We start from the raw sequence: 23422 nt of genomic DNA on the forward strand, positions 1-23422 counted from the left end.
ACAACAAATAACAACAACAACAATATGAAATGTCAGTAAAGAGTTACAAAAGTAATGGCATTATAAAAACAACAACAATAACAACAACAACAATAGCAATAACAATGACAGCAGGGATAGTAATAAACATGAACAGCAATTACCAAAAAGCAAAATAAACAGTGAAAAGTAAAAATAATATATATATGTATATATATGTAAATAATATATATATATATATAAAACAGATGTATTATATATATATATATATATATATATAAAACAAATGCATAACCCCTCAATATACTTATCAGGATTTAATATCAACAACAACAATTTTATGAAATACAATAACAACAACAACAATATGGACAACAGCAACAAAGACATATCAGAATACTACAGACACCAATATGTCATGCTTCAATCCAATCTCTGAGGATTTTCATCTATTATTATAAGATGAATTACATAAAGGGAAAATTATTATCATATACATACATACATATATATATATGTATATATATATATATATATATATATATGTATATATATATATATATATATATATATATATATATGTATGTATGTATGTATGTATATATATATATATATATATATATATATATATGTCTGTATATATTATATATATATATATGTATGTATATATTTATATATATATATATATATATTTATATATATCTATATATCTATATATATATATGTCTGTATATATTTATATATATATATATATATATATATATATATATATATATATATATATATATATGTGTGTGTGTATGTATATATATATGTGTGTGTGTGTGTGTGTGTATTCATAAGCATAAATACACACACACAAACACACACATATGCATATAAATATACGAGCCAACAGAGAAGACCACTCAATCTATTGGGTAGATTGTAATACTCATTAATATATGAACGCTTGCAACAACAAAAAACAAAATACAACATGCAAATGGGTATTATGTATGCAATGGTAATTCTGAAGATATTCTGTTTAATGAACGACGGTAATTGATGTACAAGGCATGCTAGCTACAACAACAAGCCTACAACGAAAGGAAATAAAAGAGAACAAAACAAAAATAACAAAAACAAAAACACAGTTAATTGCATTTGCCATAAGCCCCTTACATTAATAATTAATGAATGAAATATGAACTTCAGGATAGGCTCAGTTTTTTTTTATATTTTTTTTTGTTTTCTAAACTTCAGTTCATAATTCATTGTTCAATATTTTAAATTATCATCCTATTAGTAATAAGGGTTTTACAATTGCTGGGTTTGGTTTGGTTTGGTTTCATAGTTATTATTATTATTATCATTATTATTATTATTATCATCATCATCATTGTCGTTAATAAAGTTATTTGTATTTTTATTTGTAAGTATATCTTAATATTAAAAAGATGTATGACATATATCATTATTATTATTATTATTATCTATTATCCTTACTATCATTATTATTAAGGCTGCAAGCCTTAATAATAACTTATTATTAAGTTATTATTAGTGCTTAGCGAAATGCTTAGCGGTATCTTGTCTGCTGTTTCGTTCTGAGTTCGAATTCTGCCAAGGTCAACTTTGCCTTTCATCCTTTAGGGGTTCATAAATTAAGTGCCAGCTGACTACTGGGGTCGATGTAACTGACTATCTCCCTCCCCGCAATTTCAGGCCTTGTGCCTATTGTAGAAAGGATTATTATTATTATTATTATTATTATTACTATTATTAGTATTAGTAAGGTGGTAAGTTGGCAGAATTATTGTCGTTATAATTCCTCCTCATCATCATCATCGTTTAATGGCCGCTTTCCATGCTAGCATGGTTAGGACAGTTTGAGTGATCTGGCAGAATTTCTATAGCTGGATGCCCTTCATAATGCCAACCACTCCAAGAGTGTAGTGGGTGCTTTTACATGCCAGCAAGGCGACGCTGGTAACGATCAATATAAATATGATGCTTATAATTCTTTTTTTTTTTTGTAAGTATTTGAGTGTTAGTTAATTGTTTGTGTTGTATTAAATCTTTACACTGCAATTTTGACAAATTTTCTAACAGAGTTAGCTACTGTTTTTAGATTTATTTTCTTTTTACCCCAACATTGAGCATTCTTATTGTCTATTTTATGTTGATAACTTCTTAACTTTTTTAACAATACATTCTTCATATAACCCTGTTATTTTGTTATTATCAATATTTAAGCTTTGCCATCCATGCTAGTGGAGCGCCAAGAGTACCATCCGAGCATGATCATTGCCAGAGCAACAAGCTGGCCTCCGTGCCAGTAGCACATAAAAAACACCATTTGAACGTGATCGTTATCAGCGTTGCCTTACTCGCATTTGTGCTGGTGGCACATGAAAAAACATTTGAGTGAGGTCGTTTCTGGTGCCGCTGGACTGGCTCCTGTGCAGGTGGCACATAAAAAGCACCATTTGAGCGTGGCTGATGCCAGTACCGCCTGACTGGCCCTCGTACCGGAGGCACATAAAAGCACCCACCACACTCTCAGAGTGGTTGGCATTAGGAAGGACATCCAGTTGTAGAATCTCTGCCAGATCAGATTGGAGTCTGGTGCAGCCATCTGGTTTGCCAGTCCTCAGTCAAATCGTCCAACCCATGCTAGCATGGAAAGCAGACGTTAAACGATGTTGATGATGATGATGATGAGTAACATAACTCAGTACCAAAATGCAATGGTCTTTCCTTTTGAACAATGCTTACAGTCTTCCTTAATCTACGTTGGTCATTTAGAGAGGACCCTTTAACCATTTAGCATTAAAAGAAATGCATATTAGTTCACATTCTTTTGAATCAATTAATCATGCATCATCATCATCATCGTTTAGCGTCCGTTTTCCATGCTAGCATGGGTTGGACATATCAGAATACTACAGACACCAATGTCATGCTTCAATCCAATCTCTGAGGATTTTCATCTATTATTATAAGATGAATTACATAAGGGAAAATTATTATCATATACATACATATATATATATATATATATATATATATATATAATATATATATATATATATATATATATATGTGTGTGTGTGTGTGTGTGTATGTATGTATATATATATATATGTATGTATATATTATATATATATATATGTGTGTGTGTGTGTGTGTATTCATAAGCATAAATATATATACACACACACACAAACACACACATATGCATATAAATATACGACCCAACAGAGAAGACCACTCAATCTATTGGGTAGATTGTAATACTCGTTAATACATGAACGCTTGCAACAAAAAACAAAATACAACATGCAAATAGGTATTATATATATATCATCTTGTAACTTTGATATTTCAATAATGTGACTGATTATTATTAGAATGACATTGTAGGGTAGGTGTGTGAGGCCAAATCTGATTGGTTTAAACATAAAGCAAGTTGAATATTTGGATCTGATATGGCCGGTTTAAATGCTAAAAGGTAAAAAGCATGTTTTTTACTCAGTGTATTCTAAGTGGCTGTGTAAGCTGTAGAGATATGTATTCTCTACTTCCTGTTCAACTGCTATATAAAAATGCGGGTGAATCTTGATAGCAGCTCAGGTGAGTTTTGCCAATACAGGTGAAATATGATCACACATGGTAGCATGGTGACAAGAAATAGTAACATCTATGCCAATGTTTCTCAAGATGTTACTATGTTACTTCAGGAGGGAGTACAGTTCAGTAACAGGTGAATAAATCTTGCAATAAAGATTTAATTCAAAATTCTTTTGTGTATATATATATATATATATATATACATATACATACATATATATATATACATATATATATATATATATATGCGCCGCCTCGAGTGGCTTCCGTGCTGGTGGCACGTAAATTGCACCAATCCGACCGTGGCTGTTGCCAGCCTCGCCTGGCACCTGTGCGGGTGGCACGTAAAAAGCACCCACTACACTCACGGAGTGGTTGGCGTTAGGAAGGGCATCCAGCTGTAGAAACATTGCCAGATAAGACTGGAGCCTGGTGCATCCTTCTGGCTTCCCAGATCCCTGGTCGAACCGTCCAACCCATGCTAGCATGGAGAACGGACGTTAAACGATGATGATGATGATGATGATCTATATATATATATATATATGTGTGTGTGAGTGTGTGTGTGTGTGTGTATGTGTGTCTGTGTGTGTGTGTATGTATGTGTGTCTACACACGTATACGACATAAGGACTACAGTGAAGTCACTTGGGATGGATCCAGAATACATAGAAGCCCTTGCTTTGGATTGAGTTGGATGGTGAGCAAAAGTGTGGAGTGGAATGAAAGCATTTGAAGAGGCCTGGATAAAGCATGTAAGACTCAAAAGAAATCTGAAGAAGAATGTTATGACCGAGAAGGTGAATGACAATGACCTTTTTGTGTGAACAGTTTTGCTGGACTCAAATCTCATTTGCAAGCCAGTGGAAAACGAACCTCCACCAACTATTCTGCCTATATGACAGTGCAGACCTTTGAATGCAGTGTATGCCAGAAGGTTTGCAAATCTAATAGAGGCCTCAAAAGACATTTTAAGACCCACAAGGATCAGAACTTATCTGCAGCTCTTGGTGGTCCAAATAGGATGTGCAATCTATGTGGGTGTCTCTTTTCAAAACATTGTCTGATTTAAAAAGCCACATCAGATAGCATGATGGTGCTAAGATGTAGGTACAGGAGATGGTCAAACTCTGCATAAGGAGTAGACAACCACCATATGTGCATACACAAACACACACACACCCACATACCCTCCCACACACACGCACGCATGCACAAACACACATACTAACTTTGGCCATTTATGATAAAAAACACCTCTTTTTGGAAACTTGAAGTGGTATAAGAGACAAAAAAATGAATGAGAAATATTGCGCTACACCACTGACCGCTGTCATTACTAACTTCCTCATGATTATCAATATCATCGCAGAGGCAGCAAGCTAGCAGAATCGTTAGCACACTAGATGAAATGCTAATGCTTAGTGGTATATCGCCCGTTGCTATGTTCTGAGTTCAAATTCCACCAAGTTCAATTTTGCCTTTTGTCTTTTCAGGGTCAATGAAACAAGTACCAGTTACACACTGGGGTCAATTTAATCGACTTGCCCCTCCCTTCCCCAATAGTTTCGGGTCTTGTGCTTTTAGTAGAAAGGATTATTAATACCTATTTCTTTACTACACACAAGGGGCTAAACATAGAGGGGACAAACATGGACAGACATAGATATTAAGTCGATTATATCGACCCCAGTGCGTAACTGGTACTTTATTTATCAACCCCGAAAGGATGAAAGGCAAAGTCGACCTCGGCGGAATTTAAACTCGGAACGTAAAGACAGACGAAATACCGCTATGCATTTCGCCCGGCGTGCTAACGTTTCTGCCAGCTTGCCACCTTATATTATTAATACCTATTTCTTTACTACACACAAGGGGTTAAACACAGAAGGGACAAACAAAGACAGACAAACAGATTAAGTCGATTATATCGACCCCAGTGCATAACTGGTACTTAATTTATCGACCCCGAGAGGATGAAAGGCAAAGTTGACCTTGGCGGAATTTGAACTCAGAAAGTAGCGGCAGATGAAATACCGCTAAGCATTTCACCTGGCATGCTAACGTTTCTACCAGCTTGCTGCCTTCGATTATTAATACCATCACCTTTATTACTGGTATTACCATTACTATTATTAATATCACTACCGTCATTTGTCTCTAGTTACTTATAGTATTACTAAATAAATTGTAACACTCACTCTTTATAGCCTCAACTTCTAATTTCGTCAACCAACGCCCTTTCTTACTGTGCTTGCTGATATTGTCCACGTGGCTGAATATTTGTCTTTTCTGATTAGCTATTCTTTGTTCAGTGTAGGTCGTATCTGGGTACAATTGTTTCCAATAACGATACATTGATCGCCTACATGAGGTTGGTGTATTTACAACGGCCCTGAAGTAACATCGGACAACATCTATTTTCATTTTCTTCGTCCATCGTTGTCTGTGTCTTGCTGCTTTGTACTTTTGACGAGTTCTCTTTTGTGCTGGCATATCTTAAGAAGACAAATGGCTATCCATAACTCTATGAATTTCTGATCACGATTGATTGTATGAATCCTAGTACAGAATCTATCTAATAAAATACGCCACATTCTTATTTTGCAGGAACTTAATATTTAACTGTGTGTGCATGTGTGTGTGCATGCGTGTGTGAATTTATTCTGTATTTGTGGATTAACAAGGCAACCAATGGTTTCATGTGGACATGGTCTCCACAATTGTTTCAGCTCACCATTTGAGAGTGTTGGTTCTCAGCTCTCAACCTGAAGATGAGTTCCAGCATTGCCCAGTGGTGAGCTTGAACAACCGTGGAAACCTCTTTCACATGAAACTGTTGGTTGCCTTGTTAATCCACAAAGAATATTTAACAAAGTGGTGTTGAGCACTCATTCTCACTGTTCAATACTAGTATATATATATATATATATATATATGTGTGTGTGTGTGTGTACTCATGTATGTACTATGCATATATGTGCATGAGTGTATGTATCTGTGTGCTTGATACATTTGTGCTTCTCTAAAAATTATCAAGCTACAAGCAGTGACGTGTTATCTTTTTCCCTGTCAACCAATCATATGTAGTGTTTGCACCTTCATAAATAAGAAATCTCTGACTTGAAAAAAAAAACAAACACAAAAACAGATAAGGTTAGAGACAAAAAAGCATCCAGACTGTTGTAAGTCAATACCTCAGTAATATATCCATCAAATTTATGCTAGTTTAGAAAAATGGACATAAAAATGAGTGAATAAGCAAATTAATCATTATTATTATCATTATTATTATTATTATTATTATTATTATTATTATTATCATGGGGTCAATGTAATAGACTTACTTCCGCCCCTGTGCCAAAATTTGAAATCATTATTATTATTATTATTATATTATTATTATTATTATTATTGGTGCAGCCTTCTGGCTTCCCAGATCCCCGGTCGAACCGTCCAACCCATGCTAGCATGGAGAACGGACGTTAAACGATGATGATGATGATGATGAAGATGATTATTATTATTATAATTATTATTATTATTATCAAATGCTTAGCAGCATTTTGTTCCGCCTTAAATTCTAAGATCAAATTCTGCCAAGATCATCTTTGCCTTTCATCCTTTCAGGATCCGTAAGTTAAGTACCAGTAAAACACTGAGGGTTGATGCAATCGACTAGTCCCCTCCATGCAAATTTCAGGCCTTGTGCCTTTAGTAGAAAGGATTATTACTACTACTACTACTACTACTACTATTATCACTAAGGCAAAATGCTTTTCAGTATTTCTTCCAGCATTATGTTCTGAATGGAAGGCAGCGAGCTGGCAGAAATGTTAGCATGTCAGGCGAAATGCTTAGTGGTATTTCATCTGTCTTTACGTTCTGAGTTCAAATTCCGCCAAGGTTGACTTTGCCTTTCATCATTTCAGGGTCAATAAATGAAGTACCAGTTGCATACTGGGGTCGATCTAATCAACTGCCCCCCCCCCCCCTCATGCTCGATACCGAGAACTCGCCAAATTCACTCGCCGCTTCGTGCCTCGTCGATAACACACGGACACACACACTCGTGGTCTTCGTCGTACTCAGACTTACTCCCCGGCAATAAACCGGCCGTGCTCGTACTCGTGCTCGATACCGAGAACTCGCCCCCAGAACTCGCCGCTTCGTGCCTCATCGATAACACACGGACACACACACTCTTGTACCTAGAGTAGAAAAGATTATGTTCAGAATGGAACTGTCACCAAGGCCAACTTTGCTTCTTTTGGGATTGATAAAATAAGAACCAGTCCAGTACTGGGATCAATGCAATCAACTAGCCCCCACCTGCCAAATTTCAGGCCTTGTGCCTATAGCAGACAGGATCATCATCATCATCATCATCATTAAGGCAGCAAGCTGGCAGAAATGTTAGCATGCCAGGCAAAATGCTTAGCAGTATTTCATCTGTCTTTACGTTCTGAGTTCAAATTCAGACAAGGTTGACTTCACCTTTTATCCTTTCGGGGCTATTGAAATAAGTACCTGTTAAACACTGAGGTCATTTTGATTGACTTACACCTTCCTCCAAAATTTCAAGCCTTGTGCATTACCCACTCCCCAAAATTGCTGGCCTTGTGCCAAAATTTGAAACTATTATTATTATTATTGAGTGACAGAGTAATGCATGCCATCAAAGTGACAATGGGGTAAAATATATACAAATCCAATATACCTGTCATGACTACCCATCTGATAAGGGTACATCAGACACATGCCTCACAACCATATGTACACAACATGGCAATTTCATATCAAAATAAACAGCACATGGCCTTGCAGGTGGGGCTCAGTTAGAATTTTCTTCAGATTGAGTAGCCCATCCCACTCAAAAGGTCCCTGAACATGGGTTGTTTAAGGATGATGAACAAAACACCCATGTTTCCAGGGGTGAATTATTCAAGTTACAAAGAATCCCTCTCAGTACATGGCTATGATGCCCTCCCTCTAGTTCTGCTTGTGATCAGAGATGCACATATCATCAGCCTCTAAGGTCAAACAAATGACAAGCAAATCTGTAGAACAGAGCAGAATATTTACTGTAGCCCATCTTTTTATACCCAGACAAAACATGTACACGATAACACTAACAATTGATACAGATTAGAAACCATGAACATTCTTTTCTATTCTAGGCACAAGGCCTGAAATTTTGGGGGGAGGGGGCCAGTCAATTAGATTGACCCCAGTACACAACTGGTACTTAATTTATCGACTCTGAAAGGACTAAAGGCAAAACTGACCGTGGCAGAATTTGAACTCAAAATATAAAGACAGACGAAATACCGCTTAGTATTTCACCCAGCATGCTAATGTTTCTGCCAGCTCTCTGTCTTAGAAGCCATGAATATTGTTATTGCTATGGCAGCGAGCTGGAAGAATTATTACTCTGCCAGATGAAATACTTAATGACATTTCTTCTGAGTTCAAGTTCCACGAAAGTTAACTTTGCCTTTCAGACTTTTGTGGTCAATAAAATAAGTACCAGCTGAGCACTGGAATCAATGCAAGCAACTTCCTCCACCCCTGAAAATCACTGTCTTTGTTTGCTAAATTTAGACTGAAGTAGTATTGTTATAAACATCATCATCATCATCATTATAATTATTGTTACTATGATAATAATAATAATAATAATAATAATAATAATAATAATAACAACAATAATAATAATGATAATAATAAATGCTCAAATGCAGTACCAGGCAGTGGCTCTCATGGCTTCTGATCTTAACTGATTGGAAGTGTTATCATGTAATTGTTTTGTCTTGGTATAAAAGATGGCCTACAGCAAAAATTCTGCTCAATACCACAGATTTGCTTGTCAGTTGTTTGACCTTAACCAGTTGAGCATGTCCCTTAGTGGCTGACAATATGTGCATCTCTGATCATGAGCAGAAGTAGTGAGGGAACATCATAGCCATGTGTTGAGAGGGATTCTTTGGGGTTTGAATAATTCACCTCTGGAACCATGGGTGTTTTGTTCAACATCCTTAAACAACCCTTATTCAGAGACCTTTTGAGCGGGATGGGTTACTCGACCTGAAGAAAATTCTAACTGGGCACCACCTGCAAGGTCATGTGCTGTTTATCTTGATATGAGATCACCATGTCGCCTGCATATGGTTGTGATGCATGTGCCTAGTGTACCCTTATCAGACGGGTAATCATGATGGGTATACCGGGCTTCGTATATTTTACCCCAGTGTCACTTTGATGGCATGCACTGCTCTCTCACTCAATAATAATAATAATAATAATAATAATAATTATTATTATTATTATTATTATTATTATTATTATTATTATTAACATTATGATTATTATTATGAGTATTATTATTATCATTAATATTATTATTATTATGAATATTGTTGTTGTTCTTATTATTTTTATTATTATTATTATTATCATTATTATTATTATTATTATTATTACTATTATTATTATTAATTCTGATGTGATAGGATAGGATTTAATCTTGACAATGTAAACAGCCAGCTTACTTGCCAATTTCCAATTACCTCAACATTCACTCAATTTATTCTCAAACAAACTCTACTTGTGTGTGTGTGTGTTTGTGTGCACGTGCGTGTGTGTGTGTATGCATGTGTGTGTTTTGTAGGGCTGACTGAGAGGAATGTACAGTATCCAATGCGTTTTCAAGGCTGGTGAATAAAGATACTTGGTTTAGATCAATACAGTTGATGTTTAGTTTAATCATCTACATGGGTAGAAAAGGGTGAGGGTGGGGATGGGGGTTCCAGAGTTCTGTTGCGAAGAAGGACTGGATTAAGTAATGAGAGGAGAACAGAGAAGGGTTTAATGAGTAGCTAAAGGACGAGTGAATATTAAGGAGTGGATTCAAAAGCAAAGTTCTGTAAGAGAAATGATTGTGGCTATAGGCGCAGGAGTGGCTGTGTGGTAAGTAGCTTGCTTACCAACCACATGGTTCCGGGTTCATTCCCACTGCGTGGCACCTTGGGCAAGTGTCTTCTACTATAGCCTCGGGTCAACCAAAGCCTTGTGAGTGGATTTGGTAGACGGAAACTGAAATAAGCCCATCATATATATGTATATATATATCATCATCATCATCATCATCATTTAGCGTCCGTTTTCCATGCTAGCATGGGTTGGACGGTTCAACTGGGGTCTGGGGAGCCCGAAGGCTGCACCAGGCCAGTCAGATCTGGCAGTGTTTCTACAGCTGGATGCCCTTCCTAACGCCAACCACTCCGAGAGTGTAGTGGGTGATTTTATGTGCCACCGACACAGGTGCCAGACGAGGCTGGCGAACGGCCACGCTCGGATGGTGTTTTTATGTGCCACCGACACAGGTGCCAGACGAGGCTGGCAGACGGCCACGCTCGGATGGTGTTTTTATGTGCCACCGACACAGGTGCCAGATGAGGCTGGCGGACGGCCACGATCGGATGGTGTTTGTTACGTCCCCAAGCACGGAGGCCAGTCTATGCGGTACTGGCTACGGCCACGTTCGGATGATTTTCTTGTGTGCCACCGGCACTGGTACCACAAAGATACAAATTCCATTGATGTTCATCTATTTTGATTTGTTTTGATTGATTTTGATTTGATTTTCACTTGCCTCAACAGGTCTTCACAAGTGTCACAAGAAGGAAGGTATGCACAGGTGGACTGACTACGTCCCAGGTAGGGGCCACGGGTTATGGCCTGACTAGTCTTGCCGGGTCTTCGGATGGTGTTTTTATGTGCCACCGACACAGGTGCCAGATGAGGCTGGCGAACGGCCACGATCGGATGGTGTTTGTTACGTGCCCACAGCACGGAGGCCAGTCGATGCGGTACTGGCTACGGCCACGTTCGGATGGTTTTCTTGTGTGCCACCGGCACTGGTACCACAAAGATACAAATTCCATTGATGTTCATCCATTTTGATTTTGATTTGATTTTCACTTGCCTCAACAGGTCTTCACAGGTCTTCACAAGTGTCACAGGAAGGAAGGAAGGTATGCACAGGGACTGACTACGTCCCAAGTAGGGGCCACGGGTTATGGCCTGACTAGTCTTGCCGGGTCTTCGGTTGGTGTTTTTATGTGCCACCGACACAGGTGCCAGATGAGGCTGGCGAACGGCCACGATCGGATGGTGTTTGTTATGTGCCCACGTCACAGAGGCCAGTCGATGCGGTACTGGCTACGGCCACGTTTGGATGGTTTTCTTGTGTGCCAACGGTACTGGTACCACAAAGATACAAATTCCATTGATGTTCATCTATTTTGATTTGGTTTGATTTGATTTGATTTGATTTTCACTTGCCTCAACTTGTCTACACAAGTGTCACACACTTGCCTCAACAGGTCTTCACAAGTGTCATAAGTAGGTGTCACACACTTGCCTCAACAGGTCTTCACAAGTGTCATAAGTAGGAAGGTATGCATAGGTGGACTGACTACAGGTGCCAGATGAGGCTGGCGAACGGCCACGATCAGATAGTGTTTGTTGTGCCCACAGCACGGAGGCCAGTCGATGCGGTACTGGCTACGGCCACGTTCGGATGGTTTTCTTGTGTGCCACCGGTACTGGAACCACAAAGATACAAATTCCATTGATGTTCATCTATTTTGATTTGGATTGATTTGATTTTCACTTGCCTCAACAGGTCTTCACAAGTGTCACACACTTGCCTCAACAGGTCTCCACAAGTGTCACACACTTGCCTCTGCCTCAACAGGTCTTCACAAGTGTCACACACTTGCCTCAACAGGTCTTCACAAGTGTCATAAGAGGGAAGGTATGCACAGGTGGACGACTACGTCGCCGGGTCTTCGGATGGTGTCTTTATGTGCCACCGACACGGTGCCAGATGAGGCTGGCGAACGGCCACGATCGGATGGTGTGTGTTGTGCCCACAGCACGGAGGCCAGTCGATGCGGTACTGGCTACGGCCACGTTCGGATGGTTTTCTTGTGTGCCACCGGTACTGGAACCACAAAGATACAAATTCCATTGATGTTCATCTATTTTGATTTGGTTTGATTTTGATTTTCACTTGCCTCAATAGGTCTTTGCCTCAATAGGTCTTTGCCTCAACAGGTCTTCACAAGTGTCACACACTTGCCTCAACAGGTCTCCACAAGTGTCACACACTTGCCTCTGCCTCAACAGGTCTTCACAAGTGTCACACACTTGCCTCAACAGGTCTTCACAAGTGTCATAAGAGGGAAGGTATGCACAGGTGGACTGACTACGTCGCCGGGTCTTCGGATGGTGTCTTTATGTGCCACCGACACAGGTGCCAGATGAGGCTGGCGAACGGCCACGATCGGATGGTGTTTGTTGTGCCCACAGCACGGAGGCCAGTCGATGCGGTACTGGCTACGGCCACGTTTGGGTGGTTTTCTTGTGTGCCACCGGCACTGGTACCACAAAGAATACAATTCCACTGATGTTCATCTATTTTGATTTGTTTTGATTTGATTTTCACTTGCCTCAACAGGTCTTCATAAGTGTCACAAGAAGGAAGGTATGCACAGGAGGACTGACTATGTCCCAGGTTTGTGCGTCTGTGTTTGTCCCCACAACATCGCATGACAACCGATGGTGGTGTGTTTACGTCCCCGTCACTTAGTGGTTTGGCAAAAAGAGACCGATAGAATAAGTACTGGGCTTACAAAGAATAAGTCCCGGGGTGGATTTGCTCGACTAAAGGCGGTGCTCCAGCATGGCCACAGTCAAATGACTGAAAAAAGTAAAAGAAAGAAAAAGAAAAGAAAAATATGTATGTGTGTGTATATGTTTGTGTTTCTGTGTTTGTCCCCCCAACATCGCATGACAACCGATGCTGGTGTGTTTATGTCCCCATAACTTAGCGGTTTGGCAAAAGAGAGCCAATAGAATAAGTACTATAAGTGCTGGGGTCAATTTGCTCGACTAAAGGCGGTGCTCCAGCATGGTCGCAGTCAAATGACTGAAACAAGTAAAAGAGAAAGAGAAAGTAGAGGAATCATAAACCATTTTTGAATTTTAATTTTAAAAGATGTTTTTTTTTGTATGTGCGAAGGTGGTGGTGGAGTGGGCAGATTTAAGATTAAAATTTTGGTAGGAAATAACTGAGTGGTTCAGAAGCTTGCTTTGCATTCATAGAGGTTCTTAGCATGGTTCCTATTTTATTGGGTAGTGTTTTATAGCAGAATATATAAGTATACTTTGTTAAAATACTCAGGTGAAAATTTGAATGTTTTATATGCCACCAGCATGAGGGCTAGTCAGGCGGTACTAGCATCGACTACACCCAAATGGTGCTTTGAAAAGCACCCAATACATTTTGGAGTGGTTGGCATTAGGAAGGGCATCCAGCTTGCAAGAACAGATTGCAGCCTGGTGCAACTTCCTGAGTTGCCGGTCCTCAGTCAAACCGTATAACCCATGGAAAGCAGGTGTTAAGTGATGATGACAATTATGATATATATATATAGTTCCACTGTGTGGCACCAAGAGCAAAAGTTTACTGCTATGGTCTCAGGCTGGCTAACCAATATCTCATGAATGAATTTGGCAGACAGAAACCATGTGAAAACCACATGTAAAAAAGTACCCAGTGCACTCTGTAAAGGGATTAACATCAGGAAGGGCATCTATTCAGAGAAACCAGGGCAGACAGTAGAGCATGGCCCAGTTTTCTGATTTACCAGCTCCTGTCAAACCATCCAAAATGGAAATTGGACATTAAATGATGATGATAAGAACACAGATCTCTCCATCCATCCATCAATCTATCTGTCTGTCTACCTGCCTATCCATCCATCCATCCATCCATCCATCCATCCATCTGTCTACCTATCTATCTATCTATCTATCTATCTGTCTGTCTGTCTGTCTGTCTGTCTGCTTGCCTGCCTGCCTATCCATCCACCCACCCACCTACCTATCTATCTATCTATCTGTCTATCTGCCTGTCTACCTATCTATCCATCCATCCACCCACCTACGTACCTATCTGTCTGTCTGCCTATCCACCCATCCACCCACCCAGCTACCTACCTACCCATCTGTCTGTCTATCTGCCTGTCTGTCTGCCTGCTTGCCTGTCTGTCTGTTTGCCTGTCTGTCTATCTATCTATCTATCTATCTATCTATCTATCTATCTATCTATCTATCTATCTACCTGTCTATCTATGTCTGTCTGTGTTTGTGCGTGTAAACATGCATGTATGTTTGTCACTCTATGCCCTTACACAAGACACTACTTACGCAGTAGTCAAGTTGTTAATTGTTTCTCTTTTACTTGTTGCAGTCATTAGAAAGCGACCATGCTGGGGCACCACTTTAAAGCAATTTTGTCAAATAAATCAACTCCATTACTTATTTTTTTAAAAATTAAACCTGGTACTTATTCTATGGATCTCTTTTGCCAAACTGCTAAGTTTACATCCCACCATAAAAAAAAAAGTCTGCCAGCTCAGCAATTCAACATGCAAAAATATGGAATAATGTACCTTACTCACGAAACAAATAAAGGGTTAGCATCAAGAAGGAAGGGTATCTGATGTAGAATACTACATGAAGATGTCTTTTCTAACTCATGCCATCATCAAAAAAGCAGAAGTAAAAACGACAACAGAGGTGATAGTGATGATGAGACAATGTCCACAAAGATGACAATGAGATGCTATTGATGATGATGATGATGATGATGAGAAAAGGTAAAATTTATTGAATCAACAGTAGTTGATTACCTGTCCTTATTTTATCAACTGCAGATGTATGAAAGGTAAAGTAAGACTTAGCAGGTCATGTTAACCCTTCAGCTTTTATAATGGCCATATCCAATCAAATATTCCACCAGTTTTATGCTCAAACTGGCCAAATCTGACCTCCTGCACTTATTCCTACAACATCATTCTACTTAGAGACCTTGCTGGTGCCATGTAAAAAGCACCAAGTCCACTCTGTAAAGTGGTTGGCATTAGGAAGGGCACCCATCCATAAAAACCATGCTAAAAAAGATCTCACTGGTGCTGGTACCACATTAAAAGCATTCTGTAAATTGGTTGGTATTAGAGAAGGCATCTAGCCACAAAAACCAAGCCAAAAGAAACCTCACTAGTGCTGGTGCCACATGAAAAAGTACCCAGTCCACTCGGTAAAGTGGTTGGCGTTAGTAAGGGCATCCATCCATGAAAACCAAACCAAAAGAAACCTCACCAGTGCTAATGCTATGTATAAAGCACCCAACATACTCTGTAAAGTGGTTGGTATTAAGAAGGGAATCCAGCCATAGATACCATGTCAAAACAGACAATGGAGTTTGGTGCCATCCTCTGGTTTACCAGCTCCTGTCAAAGCATCCAACCCATGCCAGTATGGAAGACAGACATTATGATGATGACGATGACACTGTTGAAATCTCAAAGCTACAAGATAATGCATGATTAATTCAAAACAATGTGAACATGAGCACTCAGAGAGTGCAAACCTCCGCCAAGGCAGCACTAACATCCTCTCAACGATTAGCCAGAGATGATTTTTAAAATGAGAATATCTGAAATAAACTCAACTGCTCTCACAAACGTGAATACTAAAAATGAACCCGATCACTCTCAAAGTTTAAGTAAATAAACAGTAAAAATAATCCAGAATCCTTGTCCGGTATTGGATTGATCCCAAAATCTAATCAGTTTGTGCCAGTCACAAGGCCAAATATCCCTGAAAGTTTCATTTGAATCTATCCAGCAGTTCTTGAGATATATTGTCCACAGACAAACAAACAAACACAACTGAAAGCAATACTTCACTAAGGTGGAAGTAATAAATAAGCATTACTTTTGATCGATAATCTGAATGCTAAAGAAGTAAACTTACAACAAGTCTCAAAGAAGAATAACCAACAAATTCAGTTTGACAAGGTATGTAAAAAGAGTTGGAGCAAATACCATGAGGTACCCCAGCTGAGACTCTAATGATTTCACTAATCCATTGCTCTAGTCTACTATTTCATTTTATCAACTCTAGAAGGAGGAAAAGCAAAGATAATCTCAGCTAGATTTGAAATCATGATGCAAAGAGCCAGAATATATAAATGTTGTGTTTAAGGTGAGTTATTTCTGCCAATTATTCAACACACACACACACACAGGTCAGGTCAGAGATTTCATCACAGGCTGATGAGATCTGCAACTGGTACCATGTGAACTAGTACAATCTATTTCATGGTCAAGTGGTCAATGACTAAACTGGCTCCTCCATTTGAGTAGCTTGCTACTCTTGTGAGGAGGGCGTCTGCTGGATATTCAGCAGGACTAAAAGCAACACCTATTGAAGACCCAATGAGTTCCTTAAGGGCCAGCAGCCATCCAGTGGGGGAAGGCTATGGCAAACCACCCACCCAATGTCTTTGCCAAAACACTATGAGAAAATCAGAACAATGTAATGCTTTGGGAGAACTCATGCTTAACTGAGATTTTCAATGGCTTTAGGATGCTCGACCTTCCAGGTGAGATGACAAAGGACCAAGATGACTGGCACCTTGCTGGATTCAAGAAGACTTATACTCAACAGCAAAAGTGTTAAGACTGGTCCCTCTGGTATTGTAAAATACTCATGGTGGTGCCACATAAAAGCACCTGTGTGGTTCCACATAAAAGTACCTGTGTGGTGCCTCATAAAAGCTCTTGTGTAGTGTCACTTAAAATCACCTGTGTAGTGCCACATAAAAGCACCTGTGTGGTGCTACATAAAAGCACCTGTATGGTTTCACATAAAAGCACCTGTGTGGTGCTACATAAAAGCACCTGTGTGTTTCCACATAAAAGCACCTGTGTGGTTTCACATAAAAGCACCTGTGTGGTTCCACATAAAAGTACCTGTGTGGTGCCTCATAAAAGCTCTTGTGTAGTGTCACTTAAAATCACCTATGTAGTGCCACATAAAAGCACCTGTGTGGTGCTACATAAAAGCACCTGTATGGTTTCACATAAAAGCACCTGTGTGGTTTCACATAAAAGCACCTGTGTGGTGGAACATAAAAGCACCTGTGTAGTGTCACATAAAATCACCCGTGTGGTGTCACATAAAAGCACCTGTGTGGTTTCACATAAAAGCACCTGTGTGGTGCCACATAAAAGCACTTGTGTAGTGTCACATAAAAGCACCTGTGTGTTGCCACATAAAAGCACCTGTGTGTTGCCACATAAAAGCACCTGTGTGTTGGCACATAAAAGCACCTGTGTGGTTTCACATAAAAGCACCTGTGTGGTGGAACATAAAAGCACCTGTGTAGTGTCACATAAAATCACCCGTGTGGTGTCACATAAAAGCACCTGTGTGGTTTCACATAAAAGCACCTGTGTGGTACCACATAAAAGCACCTGTGTGGTGGAACATAAAAGCACCTGTGTGGTGACACATAAAAGCACCTGTGTAGTGTCACATAAAATCACCTGTGTGGTTTCACATAAAAGCACCTGTGTGGTTTCACATAAAAGCACCTGTGTGGTTTCACATAAAATCACCTGTGTGGTACCACATAAAAGCACCTGTGTGTTTCCACATAAAAGCACCTGTGTGGTGGAACATAAAAGCACCTGTGTAGTGTCACATAAAATCACCTGTGTGGTTTCACATAAAAGCACCTGTGTGGTTCCACATAAAATCACCTGTGTGGTTTCACATAAAAGCACCTGTGTGGTGGCACATAAAAGCACCTGTGTGGTGTCACATAAAAGCACTTGTGTGGTTCCACATAAGAGCACCCAGTGCACTCTGTAAGCAGTTGGTGTTAGGAAGGGGCATCAAGCCATAGAGACCATGACAAATCAGATTGGAGTTTGATGCAGCTCTCCAGCATGCCAGCTTTCGTCAATCCATCCAACCCATGCCAGCATGGACAATGGACGTTAAATGATGATGATGATGATGATGATGTCACAAACATACTACAAAAGTGTATCATATATGACACTGATGACACTGATATTATCTTGTTTATAATTTCATTGCTTTGTACATTTGTGCATTGGTAGAATTGTTAGAGCATTGCCATATCAGTCCTGACTCTTTAAGTTCTGTGTTCAAATCCTGCCACAGTCAATTTTGCTATTTATCTCTCCGGAAGTGATAAAATAGTGTTCCAATCATACTGGGGTTGATGTAACCAATTAAGCCCCCCTCTCTTCAAAATTACTGCTCTTCTGCCTAAATCAGAAACTGATTTCTTTGCTTTGTTATTTCATATCTTTTAACTGTGACCATGCTGGGGCACCCCACTACTTTTTTTTAAAGCCTTGTATATATTCTGTCAACCCCTTTTGCTGAACTACTAAGTCATGTGGTTATAAACAAGTTAACATCAGTTGTCAAGCAGTGGATAGGGATCAAACACACACACACACACACATTTTAATTAATGGTAGCCTTTCAAATCCAAGAAAGATGGTTTTGCAATTTCCTGTTAACAATCTAAATAAATAAATGCACCCATTTTTAAAGCCTAGTCAGGCTCATGGGCCCAGTTTCCCGGTTTCTATGGCGTATGTGTTCCCCAGCTGGACGGGACGCCAGTCCATTGCAGCGTTACTCATTTTTGCCAGCTGAGTAGACTGGAGCAACGTGAAATGAAGTGTTTTGCTCAAGAACACAATGCATCACCCGGTCAAGGAATCGAAACCACAATCTTACAATTATGATGCTGACACCCTAACCACTAAGCCACGCACCTCCATGTTAACAATCTGCACAGATAATTTGTTTATAGTGATTGAATGATTGTGCAGCACATTAGCTCACTTCCTCCATCCAAATAGGCATTACCTGTACAGGTGCACAAGTATGGCACACATCAGATGTTGAAGGAATCGCAGAACAATTGTGTTCCGCACAAGAACACAACACTCTACTCAGTCCAAGAATTGAACTCACAAACTTACAATCATAAGTGCACCACCACTACCACTAGGCCACATCACACACACACTTCCATACAGTTTCCTTCCACCAAATTCACTCATAAGGCATCGCTCAGCCCTGGGACTATAGAAGACACTTGCTCAAGGTACTGCACGATGAGATGGAACCTGAAATCATGTAGTTGCAAAACAAACATCTTAAACAAACAGTCATGCCTGCATCTATAACAAAGTCCTTTGTCACATTCCTGTGACCTACTGTATGGTTCTCTGTCAAATCTGTAAAGTTAATAGGGTAATAAGGGTGAAGACCCCCTTTGGTCATGATTGGCCATGAGATTGCACATAGAATGTTCCCTTCTAAGTCACCTCGACTTGTGCCTTAGAGGGGAACATTCTATGTGCAATCTCATGGCCAATCATGACCAAAGAGGGTCTTCTCGTAGTGTTTTGGCAAAGACATTGGGTGGGTGGTTTGCCATAGCTTTCCCCCACTAAGGTTATTTATGGAAGACCAGTAGTTTCCTATGCATACCAGTCTCCCTTCTCCACACCACTGACATTATCCAAAGGAAAGGCAAGGGCTGATACAGCTTGGCACCAGTGATGTCACAACTCATTTCTACAGCTGAGTGAACTGGAGCAACATGGAATAAAGTGTTTTGCTCAAGAACACGACACAATGCCTGGTCCGAGAATTGAACTCACTACCTCATGATTGAGAGCTCGATGCTCTAACCACTGAGCCATTTGCCTTCATAAAGTTAATAATACTTTACAGTTAACTGTGTAACAGGTTTAAGGTAAAATCCATAGGCAGGAAATTAAGGTGCCAGACATCATAGATGAGAAGGTAGGAGGTCACAAAGTGAATTTGAAGTACAGACAAAATTCACTCCTGCTTTGGTATTGAGAGTAACAAACAAATGAAATGTTAAGCTTTAACCACCACTAACTACTATTACTACTACCACTACCATCAACAATACTATCAATTTTAATATGAGCCAAAGCAGAGGACATTAAGTGGTCACTTGCTATGCTAGAAATAGCAGCCAAATTTCACTGACCTTACATTCTATATTCATAAGCAAGACAGGACACATTAGATAATGTAGTCCTAGATATACTACATCTGAATCAAAACTGGCTGGTCATGGCTGGAATCTTTTTGCTAGTGAGATGGCTTGATATGCCAAGACCTGGAGCAAAATTACAGCAACTTATTTGAATAAATAATCCAATACTCTAATGGACATTTGGCTAATGTGGATTAGAGAGAGAGAGAGAGAGAGAGAGAGAGAGAGAGAGAGAGAGAGCGGCTGGGGAAGCATATTAGAAACCCAATGAATGCTTGCCAGTGGCTAAGGTTATCACCTTGTCTCGTTTATTTTTGTTCTCACAAGCACCCATAGTTTTATGACCTGACATTTTGCATTAGAAGTCATTGTCAAAATATGGCTGCAAAAGAGAAAAACTAAATAAAAAGTAAATTTTCTTCTGAAAGGGTCACAGGAGTCAGAACTTTCGTATAATAAAGTAATATATCATTCAGGGCCTCTAGCCAGTGGACAACAAACAGTTGTTGAAAGAGGTTCTTTTGTTCGGCTTTCCAACTTGTCAGACAGACCCAGCTAGACAAAGTTATGATGGATTACATACTATTAATCGAAAGTGAACAGAAACAAGCATGAGAGAGAGAGAGAGAGAGAGAGAGAGTTGTGTGTGAATGGTAAAGCTGGAAGTCTTCAAGTGGAATAGGAATCTATTTTGCTATAGTATGTGGAATGAGGAAAAAGAAAAAAAATTCGCAGGAAATAGTAACAAGTTTTAAGATGAAATGGAAGTAAGACACGACTGAAATAGTAAATTGGAAGTATGTAAGTTGGACAACGATTTCCAACAATTTTTCACAACAACGGCTGTTATTGCTCTGAAGTGCAAAATTGTTCTAACAAAGTAAGTGCCTGGCAGCAGAACAGATCAATTTGATAGATGAGTAACTAGCTTGGCAACAATGAAATTCCATTTTGAACAAACAAAGGAACCAGTGGTATTAACGAAATCTTAATAGAGCATGTGATAAAGGTGCTAGATGGCAAAAGTAAAGAAATTGGGTTTGATTTTATTTCTATTTATTATTTATTACTGAAATGGCAATGGAATGGCAGAAACTATAGAATGCCAAACTTAATACATACAATTCAGTATTTAGCTACAGTTCTTTACATTCATGTTCAAATCTTGCTGAGGTTAAACTTTGCCTTTTATCTCTCTAGGGTTGATAAGATGTAGGAATGGGTGTGTGGTAAGTAGCTTGCTTACAAACTACATGCTCCCGGGTTCAGTGCCAGTGCGTGGCACCTTGGACAAGTGTCTTCTACTTACTATAGCCTCGGGTTGACCAAAGCCTTGTCAGTGGATTTGGTAGATGAAAACTGAAAGAAGCCTGTCGTATATATGTACATATATATATATATATATAATATATATATATATATATATATATATATATATATATATATATATATATATGCATGTGTGTGCATTTGTTTGTGCGTCTGTGTTTGTCCCCACAACATCGCTTGACAACTGATGCTGGTGTGTTTATATCGCCATAACTTAGTGGTTCGGCAAAAGAGACCAATAGAATAAGTACTAGGCTTGCAAAGAATAAGTCCTGGGGTCGATTTGCTCGACTAAAGGTGGTGCTCCAGCATGGCCACAGTCAAATGACTGAAACAAGTAAAGGAGTAAAAGAGTAAAAATAAGCACCTGACAAAATACTTTCAGCAATAGAACTAACTTCACAGTTCCAAAATGATTACTCTTTACTCTTTTACTCTTTTACTTGTTTCAGTCATTTGACTGCGGCCATGCTGGAGTACCACCTTTAGCCGAGCAAATCGACCCCAGGACTTATTCTTTGTAAGCCTAGTATTTTTTCTATCGGATCTATTTTTGCTGAACCGCTAAGTTACAGGGACATAAACACACCAGCATCAGTTGTCAAGCGATGTTGTGGGGACAAACACAGATGCACAAACATATGCACACACATGCATATATATACATATACATATATACGATGGGCTTCTTTCAGTTTCCGTCTACCAAATCCACTCACAAGGTTTTGTTGGCCCGAGGCTATAGTAGAAGGCACTCACCCAAGGTGCCATGCAGTGGGACTGAACCCGGAACCATGTGGCTGGTAAGCAAACTACTTATCACACAGCCACTCCTGTAGCCTTTTTACCAAAGGTAGATATTATTAATTGTGAGAATTAAGGTAGCAAGCTGGCAGAATCATTAGCACAGTGGACAAAATGCTTAGCAGTATTTCATCCCTAGTCATGTTCTAAGTTCAAATTTTGCTGAGGGTAACTTTGCCTTTTATCCTTTCAAGGTCAATAAATTAAATGCTAGTTGAGTATTGGGGTTGATGTTATCAACTTGTCCCCTCCCACAAAATTTCAGGTCATGTTCCTATAATAAAAAGGATTATTAATACTGAGAATTCTAAGATCCTGTTGAGGCAAGTAAAATCGAAATCAAATTCGATGACTGGCATCCGTGCTGGTGGAGCGCTAAGAGCACCATCCGAGCGTGATCGTTGCCAGAGCAACAAACTGGCTTCCATGCCAGTGGTACATAAAAAGCACCATTCAAGCACGATTGTTACCTGCGTCACCTTACTGGCACTTGTGCTGGTGGCACGTGAAAAAATATTCAAGCAAGGTCGTTGCCAGTGCCACTGGACTGGCTCCTGTGCAGGTGGCACGTCAAAAACACCATTTGAGCGTAGCCGTTGCCAGTACTGCCTGACTGGCCCTCGTGCCGGTGGCATGTAAAAGCACCCACTACACTCTCGGGGTGGTTGGTGTTAGGGAGGGCAT

The 23422-nt window shown here is 39.5% G+C and overlaps 1 protein-coding gene across 3 annotated transcripts in view; it reads right to left on the minus strand.

The window, feature by feature from the left end:
• The window catches only part of LOC115209440 (kinesin-like protein KIF6), a 301512-nt gene that overhangs the window by 101415 nt on the left and 176675 nt on the right, over positions 1-23422 (minus strand). For 2 of the 3 annotated variants that reach the window (XM_036500944.1, XM_036500946.1), the window contains exon 15: positions 5796-6092. The exons of the other annotated variant lie outside the window; for it this stretch is intronic. In XM_036500944.1, coding sequence (XP_036356837.1) covers positions 5796-6092 — 297 coding nt within the window. The remainder of the gene's footprint in view (positions 1-5795; positions 6093-23422) is intronic. 3 annotated transcript variants of the gene reach the window in all.

The sequence above is a fragment of the Octopus sinensis genome, linkage group LG3 (genome assembly GCF_006345805.1).
Source record: "Octopus sinensis linkage group LG3, ASM634580v1, whole genome shotgun sequence".
Taxonomy (NCBI): Eukaryota; Metazoa; Mollusca; class Cephalopoda; order Octopoda; family Octopodidae; genus Octopus; species Octopus sinensis.